The following is a 15,839-nucleotide window of genomic DNA, read 5'->3' as shown; positions in this document are numbered from 1 at the left end:
CTCCAATAGTAAGGATATTCATGAGCATGACAAACACGGGCCTCATCGAGGACTTCCTCCAGACTCCAGAGTCCAGCCCCAATGCTTGGCTAAATCACTATTTTCTCATCGATGCTTAATCACAAATAATCGGAAAAAGCAAAGAAAAGCAAAGGAAGGCCCACGCACACAAAATAGCCCCAGCCATCTCCCATCCTAACCCCCTGCAATTAAACCAAATAAATACCTGCAAAAGCAATGCTTTTCTCTCCATTTTCCTCGCAATCCCGCAAAGTGCCGTGTTACCTCGGTGCCATTGGATTTACTAGAGGTGATATTGGCTCCAACACGGCTGTTGAGGCTGCAACCCGCTGGGAGTGTGTTTATGCAGGTCAGCACTCATAACTAGCATAGCATAGCCGTGGCTAGGTACAGAGTACACTGAACCTGCATAAGCAACGCAGCTATCTGAGACTAAGTACCTAAGCGGCTAAGCTTGGATTTGCCGATTTACCACAAATAGGCATTAGTCTAGCAGCAGGGGTTTGTTCGCCATTCGGCCTTGGTGGTGGCCCTGGTGGGTGGGACTGTGGGGCACCGTAGTATGTAACTTGGAACAGGTGGGATGCGAATAAAGCGAATCCATTGCAATGCCAATGGCCCATAGCTCAGGGTCATGCATGTGATGGGTTGAACTTGGCCAGGTGCTAGTCCTAGTCTACCAAGGAGTGACCTAGGTAACCTCCTTAGCACAGCACTCGAGTCATCCAGGGCACATGTCGAGTGTACCGCGGCTACGGAGTAAAATTGAATAATAACGCAGCCCCTGCAGAACTTCAGATCGAGATATAAAAATGATGCTCTAATTAACAACCAGCGATAATTGAGACTGAAGAGTCTAGTCCAGACTAGCCGAGTGCGGGGAGAACCGATTGGAACCTGTTTGCTTTTGTTTTTGCTGTAACTGCAAGTTAGCTGCATGCACTTATCAATATTCAATAGCCAGTCACTCCGTCGGAATTTAATACTACGGTAAGGCTAGGTAGAGCATTGGTTAGCGGTTAATCAAGGTAAACCCGTTCGAACCCGACATAGCTTATACCCACCCAGATCTTCGAAGTTCGAACACCTTGGGCAAGTTAGACTAAATTAGACAACCAGACTGAACGGGCGACTTACACGTACCTGCAGACCCATCCATCCATCCATCCATCCGTCCGTCCGTCATCATGAACCCCGACTCGAACCTCACCAGGGGCCAAACCTTATCCAAGACCCGACGACAGAGGTGTCAGATTGACTCATCTTTTCTTGCTTTTCCCCTCTCCTAGTCTACCAATTACCACCTTCTTTACAGTACTCCATACTCAGGGTGGGTTGTATGCAAGGAACGAGTCTGACCGAGTGAAATGCCAACATGGCAGGGAACCCGCAGGGAACACGCAGCGTGGGGTGGTTTGATTTTATCACGAGGATGATAAGATCACGACGTGTTATTTGACTCACACGACTCGTGACCATCCCCGTTCAAGCCAAGCCAGACCCAGAGTCAAAGTAAAACGGAGTCGTGGTCATGGTCGTGGCTGTATCCATCCCTTGCTTCGATACGGGGCCAGGGCGCGAACGGTGAGCGTGAGTGTGAAACTGAATCTGAGTGAGGGGGGCAATCTTGGGTCTGTCACCGTCACGGGTAGATACGGCAAGGGAGGAAAGGGAGTGAGATGGGGAGATTAGATTGGGTTTCTACCTTAATTGTCGGTGTAGGTAGGTTTGGGGTTGCGGGAGAAGGGTTCTGGAGTATGGTTCGCGATTACGGAACTCAATCTATGAACCGTAGACTGGTCACTTTGGGTACTGGAGCGGTGGCCGTTTCCAAGTGTCTAAGTAATGACCACGAGTAATCACAATGTAAGCGAGGTGGCTTAGTAGTCGTACTCTGCTCTCCTGCGAGTAGTGGAGATGGAAAGGCTGTACAAGACTATACACTACGAAGAGTAAGGACGAGTATGATTGTATGATAGTTTATTGTCCAATAATCATTGGAAGTTATTCTAAGTGCTATATTAACTTGAGGAAACTCGACCTGAAACTCCAACCCAAAACACATGCGCTACCCTGAAACGTGGTGCAGGGTGCTAACTTCGCTAAGACACAAGACACAAGAATGCAGGCTGACAAGAAATCAAATCAAATGACCGAAATGCCCATGGCAATGCAATGCGTCCGTCCCTTACTGATGAACGCCCAACGAACACCTCGCTAATGCAAAACGCCGAATGAGAAGCCGAAAATATTAGACAACAAAAGTGAAACAGTCTAGGTATGAAAGAGCGGTCGAGGTAGGCCAGCTTGGAATGCCGGTGTGACGACAAAGTGTAATAATAATAGTAGTGACAAAGGAAAGGTCATGCATAGACTGGTGGAAGTATAGTACGTAGTACTCCGGTCCGCAGGCACGCAGACATAGCCCGCCTGATGCAGGCAATGGAACGTAATTCGTTGAGTGATGCAAGTAGGTATGCAAGGGGTGAAATGGTAAGCGAGAAACGAAGAATTGCGCAGTTCGAAATGGAGATGAGAAGCGAAGTTCATTAGGGTATACGGCTGACGACTGGCTGGCTGAGCTGAGAAGAAGGCAACGAAGACAGGTGGAGACTGGGTGTTTGATATTGTTCGTGTTCACGCGAAACGCCGGCGCTTTCGTAGTTCGTCGCGGCTAAGAAGTCGGCGGATTCTAGAAACAAATCGTGACTTTGTGGATTCTGGATTCCGCATTAGCTGAGACCGGTCATATCAGGCAAGGAACATGTCACAAGGGACGGGACCGGCTGGAGAACGTGGACTGTCGATGAACTTACCGCTGCACCTGCGAAAGGATCGTTTCGAGTAATGTTCCGGCAATGATCGTGGCGACGAGACAACCTCCGCCCAGTATGCGATGTCCTGGTATCCAGAGAAGTTCTTGCTTGCGGACCATGGGTTTTCGTCTTCGGATTGTAATTGCAGCGCCACGACGTGAGGGTAGAGGTCTCCGAGTGGGTAGAGCAGCTCTATAGAGGGACGGAGCCCGCTCAGATCGAAACTCTGGCTTGTCTGGCTTGTCTGAGCGCGGTCAGATGCTGGTGTTTGTGCCGAGGCGGCGGTAGAACTCACATAAGGTTCGTAGTTGGACTTGTAAGTCATTGTGTTGAAGTGCAGATTGGAATACTGTAAGGATGCAAAGTAAATCGAAGTCGAGATGGTTGTTGAGATGGCAGTCGAGTCACGTTCTGAGGACTTGTAGATGTGAATAATCTACTGTCAACAACCGGGAGAAACCTTGAAGGTCTTATACTGTCTGACAGCGGTGGTGTCGGTGTGGAGAAGTCCAGCGCATGGCCTGGAGACCCTGCAATCAGCTGCACATTTCTTTTTTTTGTCAATCTGTGGGAATCTGGCAATCCACAGCTTACTCGGGGCCATTCTAGCGTCATCAGTGACATCGTGATTGGGGGCACGATCGCATCTCGAGCCGATGATTTGAATTCCACACGCAGGAGTCTTCTCATTCCAACAGCCCGCAGTCGACAAACAAGGCCAATCAGGGGGCGCCAGTGCCTGCACTAGTCGATTAACCTCCGGATGGTGTCTCGCTAAAGATAACTAGTGCGCAATGTGCCAAGTTTGGCGTCTTGGAGGTGTCCATTCGGAGAGGTTCGGTCTCATCGCCCATGCAGTCGCACAGCATGACCGGCAGGGCAATCCAAGCCACAATTGCTCGCTCAGGGCTGCACCAGCGTTGCGGTCAAGCACTGCAGCTGCTCAGCAAATCAGGTGGGTTACTCTGGACTCTGCAGGCTCCCGAGTTCCCAAGACTCTGGGGATCCACAGCAGCCCATGCCGACAGGGTCTGTCCCTGTTACTCGTCACTCTGTTAATCTCATGCCACCGGAGTGCCCGACAGTGTTCAACCTCAACCTCGCACTTCCACTTGCACTCGCGATGCAGTTGCTCCCAGAGCCCCTTGCGTCCACCCCCTCCTAATTCAGGCCCCCTCCACGTTTTTGGACAACCGTGTGACTGCATATGTAGGATGACGCTGGTTATGAGGCCTTGACACGCAACTTCCCCTCTTCCCCTCTCCTCCCCTCATCTGACCTCTCTGTCAAGAGTCAAGACACTGCTAGTCTGGGTTGGACTAGAGCAGGGCCCAGGAATCAAAGCGGAGGATCACAGTGGGTGGGGATGTGTCATGATTTTCTGCGATCGCCCTGAGATCCTTTGCCCAGAGGAGTCAGGACGGGCGGCCGTGGCTTTGCGAGCTTGGGGACCAGAGCTGTCACAACCTTCCCACACTATTGATTTTTTCGGCACGGATCTCTCCAGTCGCCTGGTCTCCGGTGACTCTGGTAATACTACCCAGATTAGACGGCGATTTGAATGACGATGATGGCACTTCACCATCACTCACCCCTCATCATCATCTTCACTTTCTACAGCAAATGGGCAATAATCAATCTGAGAAAGGTGGGATTCGGGCACAATAAGCAAGGAGGAGATTGGGCCTGAATCCACACCAACAAGTCAAGAATCGAAAGTCGAGACCGACCCCGTAATCCTTAGTCCTATAATCGGTCGTGACTCCTATAATCCAGTCCTGCCCTGCCCAAGGAAGGATGCGCTAATCGAGATGATTTCCAAATCCCTGCGGCCCTGGATCAGATTGACTACGACTCGCACCGTCGCACGTCCTCAGTCCAGGTTCTCGGGACCACGCAGCGACTAAGAGCAATAGTCTATCTGGCCAGTGCTCACGCTGTTCCTCAACGGGCAAGGAACGCGACCTGCCATGCGACAGCGACCCATAGGGCGTGCTGCGCCACGGGCATGATCGGCTTTTGCAGCCTCAGGCATGCGAGCACCAGCCCCATTTAGAACACAGCCACTGCACAATCGCTCACCCCGAAGAGCCGAGGCCCAACCCGGGCTCCACAATGCGTGGCTGATTTTTCTCTGTGGCTGCAACTGTCTGTGGCTTGATACCATCTTTCAATAGGAGCTTCTGCGATAGCTTCAGATCCTCGGATTAGCAAGAATATCCTGCTCCGAGCTCCACTGCCCCCGGCGGGCCCGGCATATAGCTTACTTGGACGGTTCTTACACCATTGATCGTCCTATTCTCGGTTCATCTTACATTTTCCTTTTTCGCGGGAACCAGACTTCGTGCTTCGGAATGACCGTGCTGGGCCTGCAGCTGTTGGGGGGATGGGGATGGTGCTGCCGGCTGCTATAAGGAGGGCTCGTCTCCCTCCATGTCACTCTCTTAGATCCATCCACAAGCCAAAACATTCAATCAATTCAGCTCTTTCTCTTTAGGACGCATTTGCCAACCTTGGAAACAATTTCCACTGCTCTTCTACTCTACATAGTACCAGTACTCTTGGGTTGCCTTGACCCCGTCTTGACTATTTCTCCCTATATGCCCAACAACGGAAATGCCACTGAACGTACACGATTCTGGAAGGGAGGCCTCTCTGTCTATGGGTATGCTCGATCCCTCTTTCGTCGCCGCACTGCCTTCTCCATTCGCAAGTAAGTCGCTCCTTCCATCATCGATGGGTCTTTTCCGCGGCTCTCTACACAAGACCCGTCGCTAAAGCGCAATTCCCCCTTTAACAGAGCCCATTCATCTGGAAGCTGAACACGCTTTCGGCAGACTTGAGCCGTTCCGTCCTTCCTCGATGGATCTACCTTCCAGCCCAGACGCCCCAAGCGGGCCGCCGCTTGCGCCAGATGGTCCAACTCTAGACCGCGCGAGTCTCTACCAAGTGCATTTGCCCGATTGGTATTCGCACTACACAGCGTCCATGCAGCACTTTCTTGACCATGCGCAACATTCGCTTCCTGTGCAATCTCTCGCAGCATACATCAATATCCGCCTCCCCTGTCAGCAACTATCGAATCCTGTCATGCGCTTTGGCGCCTCTAGTGCCAGCCCTTCATCGCAAATTTCGCTGCGGCACTATATTCGGCGCCTCGTTGCGACAGGAAACGACACGGTACCTATACTCGAAACATTTTTCGGCGCCGACTGGCTCAATGGCGTCGGCAACATCCGCAAGCAGGAGAGGATGAATTATCTGTTCACCGCAAAGAGCAACGGGTGGGCATCAACAAAGGCCGCCTACGATGTCCTGCCAGACGAGCAAACTCCATTCATACGACCACTCCACGACACAACTGAAGAAGAGCTCAGCGAGGCCGAAAAGCATTGGAGTGAGTGGCTTGCTATGGAAGATTGGATGGTGGGGCCACGTAGTCCTTGGGAGTGAAATGAAGCAAGAGGGCGATTGCTCATGACTTGATGATTTATGACCAATAGCATTGTCGCTCTTTTTCCCTCCATGTTTTTCCTTTTGTTTTTTTTTTGGGTCTTTCTTTTTTTTTTTTTTTTGCCTTTCTTTTTACCGTTGGATAGGCTCAGTGTCCAAATATCTGTCATTATCGAGTTATTTCTAGCGAAAATACAATTTAACCAATTTAACCAATTCAACCTATAGCCAAAACAATACGTGAGCATTGAAAATAAGCGGGACAGTGCCCACACCACGAATAGTTTATACGAGGTGGGGAACTATTTTTTTTCTGACGTGTGTCTGAAGAATGGAATTCGATGACAGAATCAGAAAAGAAACGGATTGACTCAGGTCGTTGACAAAAACGGGGCAAGCCATGCGAGAGGAGACTGAAAATCTTTTCTCTGCATGTACTTTATTTGTGCACAGCCACAGCTGCGAGTCGGTCTCCCCGAGCCCTACAGAGGACGGAGCAACGGAAGACGCAGCTGCAGATCAGGAGCTTCTTTTTCATTTCTGCAATGTTTACGTTATTCGGGGGTTTCCACTCTGTAGCATCATCACGAAGCACACCCCCCATCCTTGCGCTTGATGGTTTCACTTTCTCCAGTTCTATTTCGAATTTTCGATCCCCGCCAGACTGAGTCCCGGAGTCAGATCGGCGTTAAGAGGTCTCTTGGTCTTGACGCCAACTCAGGGGGAGAAGTTCGACAGCGACAAGGAACAGGATCCATCTCTCCATCGCAACCTTTGACAGTTCGAACCGCCCGATCGGTTTCCGCCCCTTCATGTTTCAGCTGTCAGGTTCAAGCCTCATGCACTTCTAAATTACTTCGACCAGTCAACTGTAGACCGACCTTCCGGATCCGAAGCCATCATCCTCTCGGCCAAGTCCCAACATGAGGCTTCCGCCCGATCTCCCGTCCTGGCTCCTGAGTCGTGACCATTGATGCCCGGCCCTAGATTTCATCTGGATCGTTCTGGTGAATCCTTTGACCAGCTCACCGGGTTGAACTTGCCAGCGATCTCCAATCCTGGATCCTGATGAGGATCGACAATCGACATGTGTCATGCCCGAGGATCACCGACGCTTTACAGAGGAGGGCCCAGCCTGGGCCAGCTGGCAGCTAGGCGCCCGCCAGCAATGAGATCCATCCCCTTTACCCCTTTTCGCATCTGACAGCGGCACGCGATGCCCACACGAAGCCTCAGTGGGGCGGACGCGCCTTTGTTTCCAGGTACTCGGGTCGCTGAATCTCGTCTTGGACGGTGAGTGATACTCACGAGTCAGTCGGTTACGATGATGCTCCTTGGCTTGTCCACCTTGTCCTTGCTCCTTAGTCTTTCTCCATACCTAGTCTAGTCGATACCCTCTGTACTCCATACCAGGTGCCCGGAACCCACTTGCGGTTGCGGAAGATTATGAGGATCAGTATGGGGCTGCCTGGCTCGCTCGCACTTGTACGTCGCTCGGACACCTGGACACTCGAACACTCGGACACTTCCCTACGTAGGGCGAAGACATGGGCTGTCTCGTATTCTTCGCCTGATCGTCCCGCTAGTTAGTTCACCCCTGGGTTGACAAATACTTCTTCTGTTCTGGGTGTCAGGATAGACACCTAGAGTAGGGCCGGGGTTTATTCTTGGTGGGCTAGGATAACACTGGCGGTCTCCAGCTTGTCGCAGCTCTTACTCTTTATTGCCAATTGGTATTGCTTGCTTTGCAATGCTTTGCATGGGATACGGCTAGCTGGCAAGTACGTACCCTGCCCAGCTATAGTCGAGCCCTGCTGTGATTGAGATTACTCACCAAGGGAGTATGCATTATTGGTAGGGTTGGTTTCCTCGGTTGCAGTCTTATTGATTCGTGGCTGGCTGGAAGTTTGTTTACGTTGTTGGTAGAGAGGTCTCATCTGGCGTTCGTCACTCCGTGAGAATATAGGGTGTATGCCAATCTATTGCTTTGTTCTTTTGGATGTTAGTATTGCGATTGAATTACCTATCGCTGTCGCATGATTATATATTATTGTCCAGAGTGATGTGGTGAGTGTCAATGTATATACTTTGAATAGTAGTTTACTTCAGTTGTACATAGCGAACTCCGTGTGCCCAGGCGTTTCAATCGAACTTGGACGGGGTAGCTCTCGACCTCTATATTGTGGAATGTCACACGGGGAGCCATTTGTAGGATAGGTATACTGCAACTGAAGGCATCGTTGTCAACCGGAAAGAACCTTTGTGATCGACTGAATTGACATGAGTCATCCCAACACGGCTAGCGCAACCACCCACACTCAATGATTCATTTTCGATTTATCGGCGACAAACATTAACCTCGTCAACAACTACAGAGCGCTGATTTTGTGTCAATTCCCTTCGGAAACACCCAAATTCCTCCAAAATGAGCGGTCCCAAAGGAGTAGCCGAGAACATGCTGTGGGGAGGTCGATTTACTCGTCAGTGACATCCTCAATGGCCTTCCATCCCACTACCCAGAACTAACCAAACATTCAATTCACAGAGGGCCTCGACCCCCTTATGGTCCAATACAACGAGTCCCTACCCTACGACCGCATCCTCTGGCGTCAAGATATCGCTGGCTCCATTGCCTTCGCTCGCGCCAACACAAAGTCCGGCATCCTCTCCGCACACGAGTTCTCCGAGATCGAGCGCGGATTCAAGCAGATCGCAGAGGAATGGAGCACCAACGCCTTCGTCGTCAAGGAAAATGACGAGGACATCCACACTGCCAATGAGCGCCGCCTATCGGAGATCATTGGCAAGGACATCGGAGGAAAGCTACACACCGGCCGTTCCCGCAACGAGCAGATCGCAACCGACCTGCGCCTGTGGCTGCGGGATGAGCTGCGGAAGCTGGATAACTTCCTCAGCGACCTGATTAAGGTCAGCATTGCTCGTGCGGAGTCTGAAATTGACTACCTCATGCCCGGATACACCCATCTGCAGAAGGCTCAACCCGTCCGCTGGAGTCACTGGCTGCTGTCTCACGCCACTGCGTTCGCCGACGAGCTGAAGCGCCTGCGCGAGGTCACAAAGCGGGTTAACCGCTCTCCTCTCGGTACCGGTGCCCTCGCTGGAAACCCGTTCCAAATTGACCGTGAGTCCATGGCTAAGGAGCTGGGCTTTGAGGGGCTGCTTTACAACTCGATGAATGCCGTCGGTGACCGTGATTTCGCTATGGAGACTATGCAGTGGGGTAGCTCGTTCATGCTCAAGATCTCTCGCTGGGCCGAGGACTTGATCATCTACTCTAGTCTGGAATTTGGATTCGTTCGTCTGTCGGATGCTTATTCGACTGGCTCGTCGCTGATGCCTCAGAAGAAGAACGCTGGTGAGTCATTACCTGCTTATTTCCAGATTTATATGATATGATTAACTGAATGACTGTAACAGACAGCCTGGAGCTTCTGCGTGGAAAGTCCGGTCGCGCCTTCGGCCACATGGCTGGTCTGATGATGACTATCAAGGGCCTGCCTACAACATACAACAAGGATCTGCAAGAGAGCGTCGAGCCTCTCCTAGATCACATCAAGACCGTCGGCGACAGCATCCAGATCGCCACCGGTGTCCTCTCCACTCTGACCACCATCCCCGAGAAGATGGTCGCTGCTCTAGCCCCTGAAATGCTAGCCACCGAGTTCGCCGATTACCTCGTTCGCAAGGGCGTCCCCTTCCGTGAGGGCCACCACATCTCCGGCCGTGTCGTTGCGCTGGGCGAGAAGCATAACGTGCCCATGGATCAGCTGTCACTGGAACAGCTCAAGGGCGTTGACTCCCGGTTCGGTGACGACATCCAGGAGTGCCTGAACTATGAGCGCGCGGTTGAGTTGAAAGACGCCATCGGTGGCTGCAGCAAGCGTGCTGTCCTCGAGCAGACCTCTGTGCTTAAGAGCATCCTATAAAGTATAACTACTCTGGACGTGCCCTGCCCGCACCCCGCTGGATAAGGGATTTTTTAAAAAAGTGAACAAAAATGGGCATCATGATCGGATGAATAGGATCTACATCATGAGAAACAAGATACATGGGTTAATGCATATAAAGAGAAGCATTTTGGGTTTTTATTCCTCTTCCAGCCCCGTCCCCCCTTAATATAACCTAACAAATAAAATAAATAGGTACAGTATAGTGACAGTCTAGTAAATAGGCCATGCGCCATGTATGCATGCAACAAGTGTAACGTGTAAACAAAACCAGACTCGGCTCAGCAGAGTCTTCTAAGTAACAAGCGATCTAACCCAAGCAGAGGAAAAAGAAAAAGCAAAGAAAGAAAACGAAAAAGAAAACCTGGACATCCTCACCAAAACCAGTAAGCCGTTCCGGTAATGTAGGGCGTTAGGGTTGTTAGGGTGGAAGACCACGAAAACGAAGGAACCCAAATAGGAAAGAACGACTACCAAAAAGCTGGAGTTTCCCGGCCCTCCCGTCGGGAAAGAACGAACGGACGGCGGAAGGGACGAGGGGTAGTAAGGAAGGAGCAGGTGGAAAGGAAGGAGCATCCCACCTCCATTACTTTATTCTTCTCATGTGTTTCGTCTCACCTCATCTTTCTTATCTTCCACTTTCTCGTTGTTTCTTCAACAATTCGCTGTTGTCTGTTGTGGGCCCAAAGGTTCCCGAGAAAGAAGATGATCTGGAAAGACAGAAACAAGCATAAAAGTATGCTACATAGTATATCATGTCATTTTTGACCTCCTCCGGAACTTCTCCATCACCCTCTCTTTCACTTGGAACGAGCCCCTCCTCCGGTCAGAATGGTAAACTGGTGGTGGTGACCCGGGCGGTGCCAGCGTCGACGGCTTCAGTTCGCTCGCAGAGTCATACTCCATGAAGCTCATTGCATGCGAATCAGGATCAACAGGGACGCTGTTGAAGTTTGCTGATAGGATTGCTCCGTCGTGCGTAATTATTGGGGATGGCAGACCTGCCGCGCGGTAGATCTGCTTCTGTTCGTCCTGGCGCTGACGCTGGCGCTGGCGCTCGTTGAAGGGGATGTTGATGAGCTCACGGGAGGAGCTGGCGGGGAGTTCGAGGCGGCCGAGGTAGAAGCCTGTGTCGAAGAGCTCGGGGGTGGAGTCCGGGTGAGTGTTTGTGGTGGTACTTATGGTGGTTATTTCTGGGATGGTGGTGGGTGGTAAGTATGGTGCGGTTGGAGGGTGTCCGGTCTCGCGGAAGGCCGGGTGTATAGCGTCTGGGGGAGGGGCGATGATTGCAGACTTGGAGCATGAATTCCTGGTACGTCTAGGATTTATTACTGTTGATGGTGAGGAGACAGATGCGATTGTTCGTGGTGAATTATTTTGGTTGCTTTGAAGTGGCGAGATGTCTGGTGATTGCTCTTCTGGTATAGTTTGTGGCTGATTATTAGGTGGACCGGTTACGATATTGCGGACGGCCGTTGAGGCTTGTTGGTTTTGGGCTTGCTGGTTTTGGGCTTGCACTGGAGCGGCTTGCGTGCTGGGTGCATTGCCATCCTCGACGCTTTTCTCTGTATACTCTGCTCGAGGACATCTCCAGTGAAGGAGGGTGAACCGCTTCCCTCGCTTTCTTCTCGAACGGAACACCAGGAATGCGACGATGCATAGAATCAACAACAGGCCAATTATGCCTCCGACAATGCCTCCAATCATTTTTGAGTTGGCGTGGCTTTGGCTGGAAGACGAGGTGGTCCCGATTGAGGTAGGTTGGGAATCGGGAGTTTCTGACATGGAGGTAGCAGACGTGGTAGTCGTTTGGTCAGTCTCAACACTGCTGGTGAGAGTGCTGTCCGTTGTTGTCGTCGGCTTAACTGTCGCTGTTGTGGTTGCCGCTTCTGTCGTCGTCGTTCTTGTGGTCTTCGTGCTTGTCTTCGACGTAGCCGTCGCCGTGACCGTTGTCACCGATATCTTCCCTTTAGTGTCCACTGGTTCCGTCGAAGGCGACTTGTCACCTTTCGAATCTGGACACCCTGAGCCACATGGATCAACGGAGCAGCAGCCTCGGAATCCACCTGAGCAGACATACCAATCTGTGCTGGGTGCACACGCCGTATCCTGACGAGCCACTATTTCCGCCATTAAAATGCAGTGTCTTACAAAAAAGAGAAAAGGAAAAACGCTAGCAAAAGAGCGATTTAACGAGTGCGTTTAACGCATGAGGCCGGCTCAGCATTCGAGTACAGAGTCAGAACGATGGTGAGAATGCTGTGTGAGAAGTGAGATCCAGACATATGAAGATGCCGTGTCTGCGAATCAACTCCTTCAATGAACAGTCCCACGGATGACTGACGTTGGCCCTTCAACAGGGGGTATCACGAGCCCAGGCATCCTTTCAGCGTATTTTAGGCGATGCCATCGAGGATAGGATGGTTGGCACCTAGTCCTTTATTGGTCGGCAAACACTGTTCAACATGAGACGATCAGGGTTCTGGAATGAATTGGAAACACTCGAACACGACTATCCTTAATGCGGTCGCCGAGAGTAACCATGTTTTTTTATGGGTTTCCTTTCTGATGATTTTCGGCCACGTTGCGAGGGGGCTGGCCCTTTGTACAAACAAAGAGCCACGAGGTCCACCAGACGGGGTTGTCAGCCTCTAGTCTCCTTTGTCAATCAAAAGCCAAGCTAACGAGCGTTTGAAGTGACCATCGTTCTGAGCGAATTGTCAAGGTACGTTCCTCATCGAGGGCTCAAGCAAAGAAAACTCCGTTGTATAAGCTAACAAATGGGCTATAAAAAACAATAGAACGTGAGTACTCCCAACTCATCGCCTTGAAGATAAACAATGGATATACACATATGAAGACAAAGGAAATTATTCCGATCGAATTTCATGACGCCTCTTTTCCTCCTTCGAGTCGAAAGGCTACTCCAATCCCGCCTCCCAAGAAACAACCCGAAGCCAGATCTCTATCAGCAATAATGCCGCTTTGGATCTGGTGAACGATTGGCAAAGACACTGAACGTGCTTAGTAAACACGCTTGAAGGGAGGAACAGGCTTGCACTCCTTCTCGTCCAGGGTCGTGTCGACGACGCTACGGTAGCCGAGATCGACCTTGCCGTGAGGCGTCTTCTGCCACGTGAGGGTGTGCTTCATCCAGTTCTCATCGTCACGCTCGGGGAAGTCCTCACGGGCGTGAGCACCGCGGGATTCCTTACGGTTAGCGGCGGCAACAGCGGTTTGAGAGCTACAGGGTTTGTTAGTCATCTGTTTCTTTTTTAAACCCTTTCTTGAAAGGAATACTTACGCGCAAGTCAACAGGTTACGGAGTTCAAGAGTCTCAACAAGGTCGGAGTTCCAGATCATGCTGCGGTCCTTGGTGCCGACCTGGTCGAAGATCTCGTCTACCTTGGTGATCTTCTCAACACCCTCATCCAAACTCTCTTGTGTACGGAAGACGGAGACGTCAGTCTGCATGGTCTTCTGCATGGCGTTACGGATGTCGAAGGTGGACTTGGGGCCATCAGCGGTACGGACAAAGTCGAGGTCCTTGATGGATTCGGCACCGGCATCAGAGGCCAGCTCGGAGTGGGGCTTGCCAGGGGAGGCGATTTCACGGACACGGTGAGAAACAGCACGACCGAAGACGACCAGATCCAGAAGAGAGTTGGCACCGAGACGGTTAGCACCGTGGACGGAGACACAGGCGGCTTCACCGCAAGCGTACAGACCAGGGACAACCTTGTCGTTACCGGCCTCATCCACACTCAGGACCTCACCAGAGAACTTGGTGGGGATACCACCCATGTTGTAGTGGACGGTGGGCAGGACGGGGATGGGCTGCTTGGTAACATCGACACCAGAGAAAATGGAGGCGGTCTCGGAGATACCGGGGAGACGCTCATGAAGGAGATCAGGGGGCAAGTGGCTCAGCTGCAGGTAGATGTGGTCCTTCTCGGGACCGACACCACGGCCGTCACGGATTTCCATGGTCATGGAACGAGAGACGACATCACGGGAAGCAAGATCCTTGGCGGTAGGAGCGTAACGTTCCATGAAACGCTCACCTTCGGAGTTGAGTAGGTAACCACCCTCACCACGAGCACCCTCTGTAATCAAACATCCGGCACCGTAGATACCAGTGGGGTGGAATTGGACGAACTCCAGATCCTGGTTAGGGAGACCAGCACGGGCAACCATAGCCATACCGTCACCGGTACAGGTGTGGGCAGATGTACAACTGAAGTAGGCACGTCCGTATCCACCGGTGGCCAGAACAGTGTGGTGAGCCTTGAAACGGTGGAGAGTTCCATCCTCCTGGTTGTAAGCAATGATACCGCGGCACTCGCCGTTCTCCATCAGCAGATCCATGGCAAAGTACTCAATGAAGTAGTTTGTGTTGTGGCGCAGAGACTGTCCGTAGAGAGTGTGCAGAAGAGCGTGACCGGTACGATCCGCGACGGCACAGCAACGGTAGGCCTGTCCTCCCTTGCCGAATTCCTTCGACTGACCACCGAAAGCACGCTGGTAGATGAGACCCTCGTCGGTACGGGAGAAGGGGCAACCGTAACCTTCGAGCTCACGAACACTAGCGGGGGCCTCTCTCGTCATGTAGTGGATAGCATCCTGGTCACCAAGCCAATCGGAACCCTTCACAGTATCGTACATGTGCCATCTCCAGTCATCGGGGTGCATGCTATTGGCAGGAATTAGCGCGATGCGACAGGAGACAATTTGATATACAGTTGCAACACCTACTTTCCAAGGGCAGCATTGATACCACCCTGAGCGGCGACAGTGTGAGATCGAGTAGGGAAAAGCTTCGAGACACAGGCAGTGTTGAATCCAGCTTCAGCAAGACCGAAGGCGGCACGCAGACCGGCACCACCAGCCCCGACGACGACGGCATCGTATTCGTGGTCCTATACACAATCAGAACCAATCCCGCGCGACTCCTATGAATACAATTGAGTCCAATTGCTTACAATGACCGGGTATTTATCTGAGATGTAGCCTTCAGCGGCCTTAGCGCGCAGAGGATTGCTGCCGAAGATGCGGGCTGCGCAAGGGCGGGTTAGCAACAGGCGAAACCGCAATTCTGTCTTGTCTCGGTCTTCAATGCGTACCTGCAGGTCGGGAGGATGAAAATAGACGTCTCTGATCCCTCAAAGCACGGGAGATCTGTCCCCAAAATCCTAATTAGCCTCAACTCGCACAGCGGAATATTCGAATCAAATAAACCAACCTTCGAGGCGGGAGCCAAGCTCCGCAAGCCAAGGGAGCTCATGATGTCAAACCGCACGAAGAAAAATAAAAATAAAAAAAGAAACCTAGCTCTTCCCTAACAAAAAACAGACCAGGGAGGGGCGGAGGAGGGGAGAGGGATGTCAATCAGCGCAGCAGCAGCAACGAGGGAGTGCAGTGAAGTGAACTTGCAAAGCTCCGAGTACACTTTTGCTGGATCCGCGAAGAGCGGAAGTTCGGCTGACCTAATCATGGTATTTCACTTGCCGACGGGGAGGACCGGGGCCGAGCCGGCCAATTAGATTGTGTCTAGTGGTAATCACCTCGGGCAGCCGGGGGG

The 15,839-nt window shown here is 51.8% G+C and overlaps 6 protein-coding genes across 6 annotated transcripts; 3 read left to right on the top strand and 3 right to left on the bottom strand.

Annotated features, from left to right (window-relative positions):
- Positions 1-2,658: 2,658 nt before the first annotated feature.
- APUU_30644S (uncharacterized protein) lies at positions 2,659-3,162 on the bottom strand (the record flags this gene model as incomplete). Its single annotated transcript, XM_041701760.1, has 3 exons — positions 2,659-2,741; positions 2,838-3,081; positions 3,133-3,162. The coding sequence occupies 3 exons, from the start codon at positions 3,160-3,162 to the stop codon at positions 2,659-2,661; spliced, it is 357 nt and encodes a 118-aa protein (XP_041554613.1).
- A 2,291-nt stretch (positions 3,163-5,453) lies between these two features.
- APUU_30643A (uncharacterized protein) lies at positions 5,454-6,290 on the top strand (the record flags this gene model as incomplete). Its single annotated transcript, XM_041701759.1, has 2 exons — positions 5,454-5,550; positions 5,638-6,290. The coding sequence occupies 2 exons, from the start codon at positions 5,454-5,456 to the stop codon at positions 6,288-6,290; spliced, it is 750 nt and encodes a 249-aa protein (XP_041554612.1).
- Positions 6,291-8,715: 2,425 nt separating this feature from the next.
- ARG4 (argininosuccinate lyase ARG4) lies at positions 8,716-10,237 on the top strand (the record flags this gene model as incomplete). Its single annotated transcript, XM_041701758.1, has 3 exons — positions 8,716-8,770; positions 8,836-9,666; positions 9,729-10,237. The coding sequence occupies 3 exons, from the start codon at positions 8,716-8,718 to the stop codon at positions 10,235-10,237; spliced, it is 1,395 nt and encodes a 464-aa protein (XP_041554611.1).
- A 774-nt stretch (positions 10,238-11,011) lies between these two features.
- Positions 11,012-12,391, bottom strand: APUU_30640S (uncharacterized protein; the record flags this gene model as incomplete). Its single annotated transcript, XM_041701756.1, has 1 exon — positions 11,012-12,391. One exon carries the CDS (start codon positions 12,389-12,391, stop codon positions 11,012-11,014), a length of 1,380 nt encoding a protein of 459 aa, XP_041554609.1.
- On the top strand, positions 12,042-12,371 carry APUU_30641A (uncharacterized protein; the record flags this gene model as incomplete). The annotated part of the gene is made up of 1 exon (XM_041701757.1): positions 12,042-12,371. The coding sequence occupies one exon, from the start codon at positions 12,042-12,044 to the stop codon at positions 12,369-12,371; it is 330 nt and encodes a 109-aa protein (XP_041554610.1).
- Positions 12,392-13,282: 891 nt separating the features above from the next.
- Positions 13,283-15,542, bottom strand: SDH1 (succinate dehydrogenase [ubiquinone] flavoprotein subunit; the record flags this gene model as incomplete). The annotated part of the gene is made up of 6 exons (XM_041701755.1): positions 13,283-13,502; positions 13,563-14,951; positions 15,014-15,177; positions 15,241-15,314; positions 15,382-15,436; positions 15,501-15,542. 6 exons carry the CDS (start codon positions 15,540-15,542, stop codon positions 13,283-13,285), a joined length of 1,944 nt encoding a protein of 647 aa, XP_041554608.1.
- Between the last annotated feature and the right edge of the window lie 297 nt (positions 15,543-15,839).

Source organism: Aspergillus puulaauensis, chromosome 3 (assembly GCF_016861865.1).
Source record: "Aspergillus puulaauensis MK2 DNA, chromosome 3, nearly complete sequence".
In the NCBI taxonomy this organism is placed as follows: domain Eukaryota; kingdom Fungi; phylum Ascomycota; class Eurotiomycetes; order Eurotiales; family Aspergillaceae; genus Aspergillus; species Aspergillus puulaauensis.
This window is presented reverse-complemented; position numbering and strand designations above follow the sequence as displayed.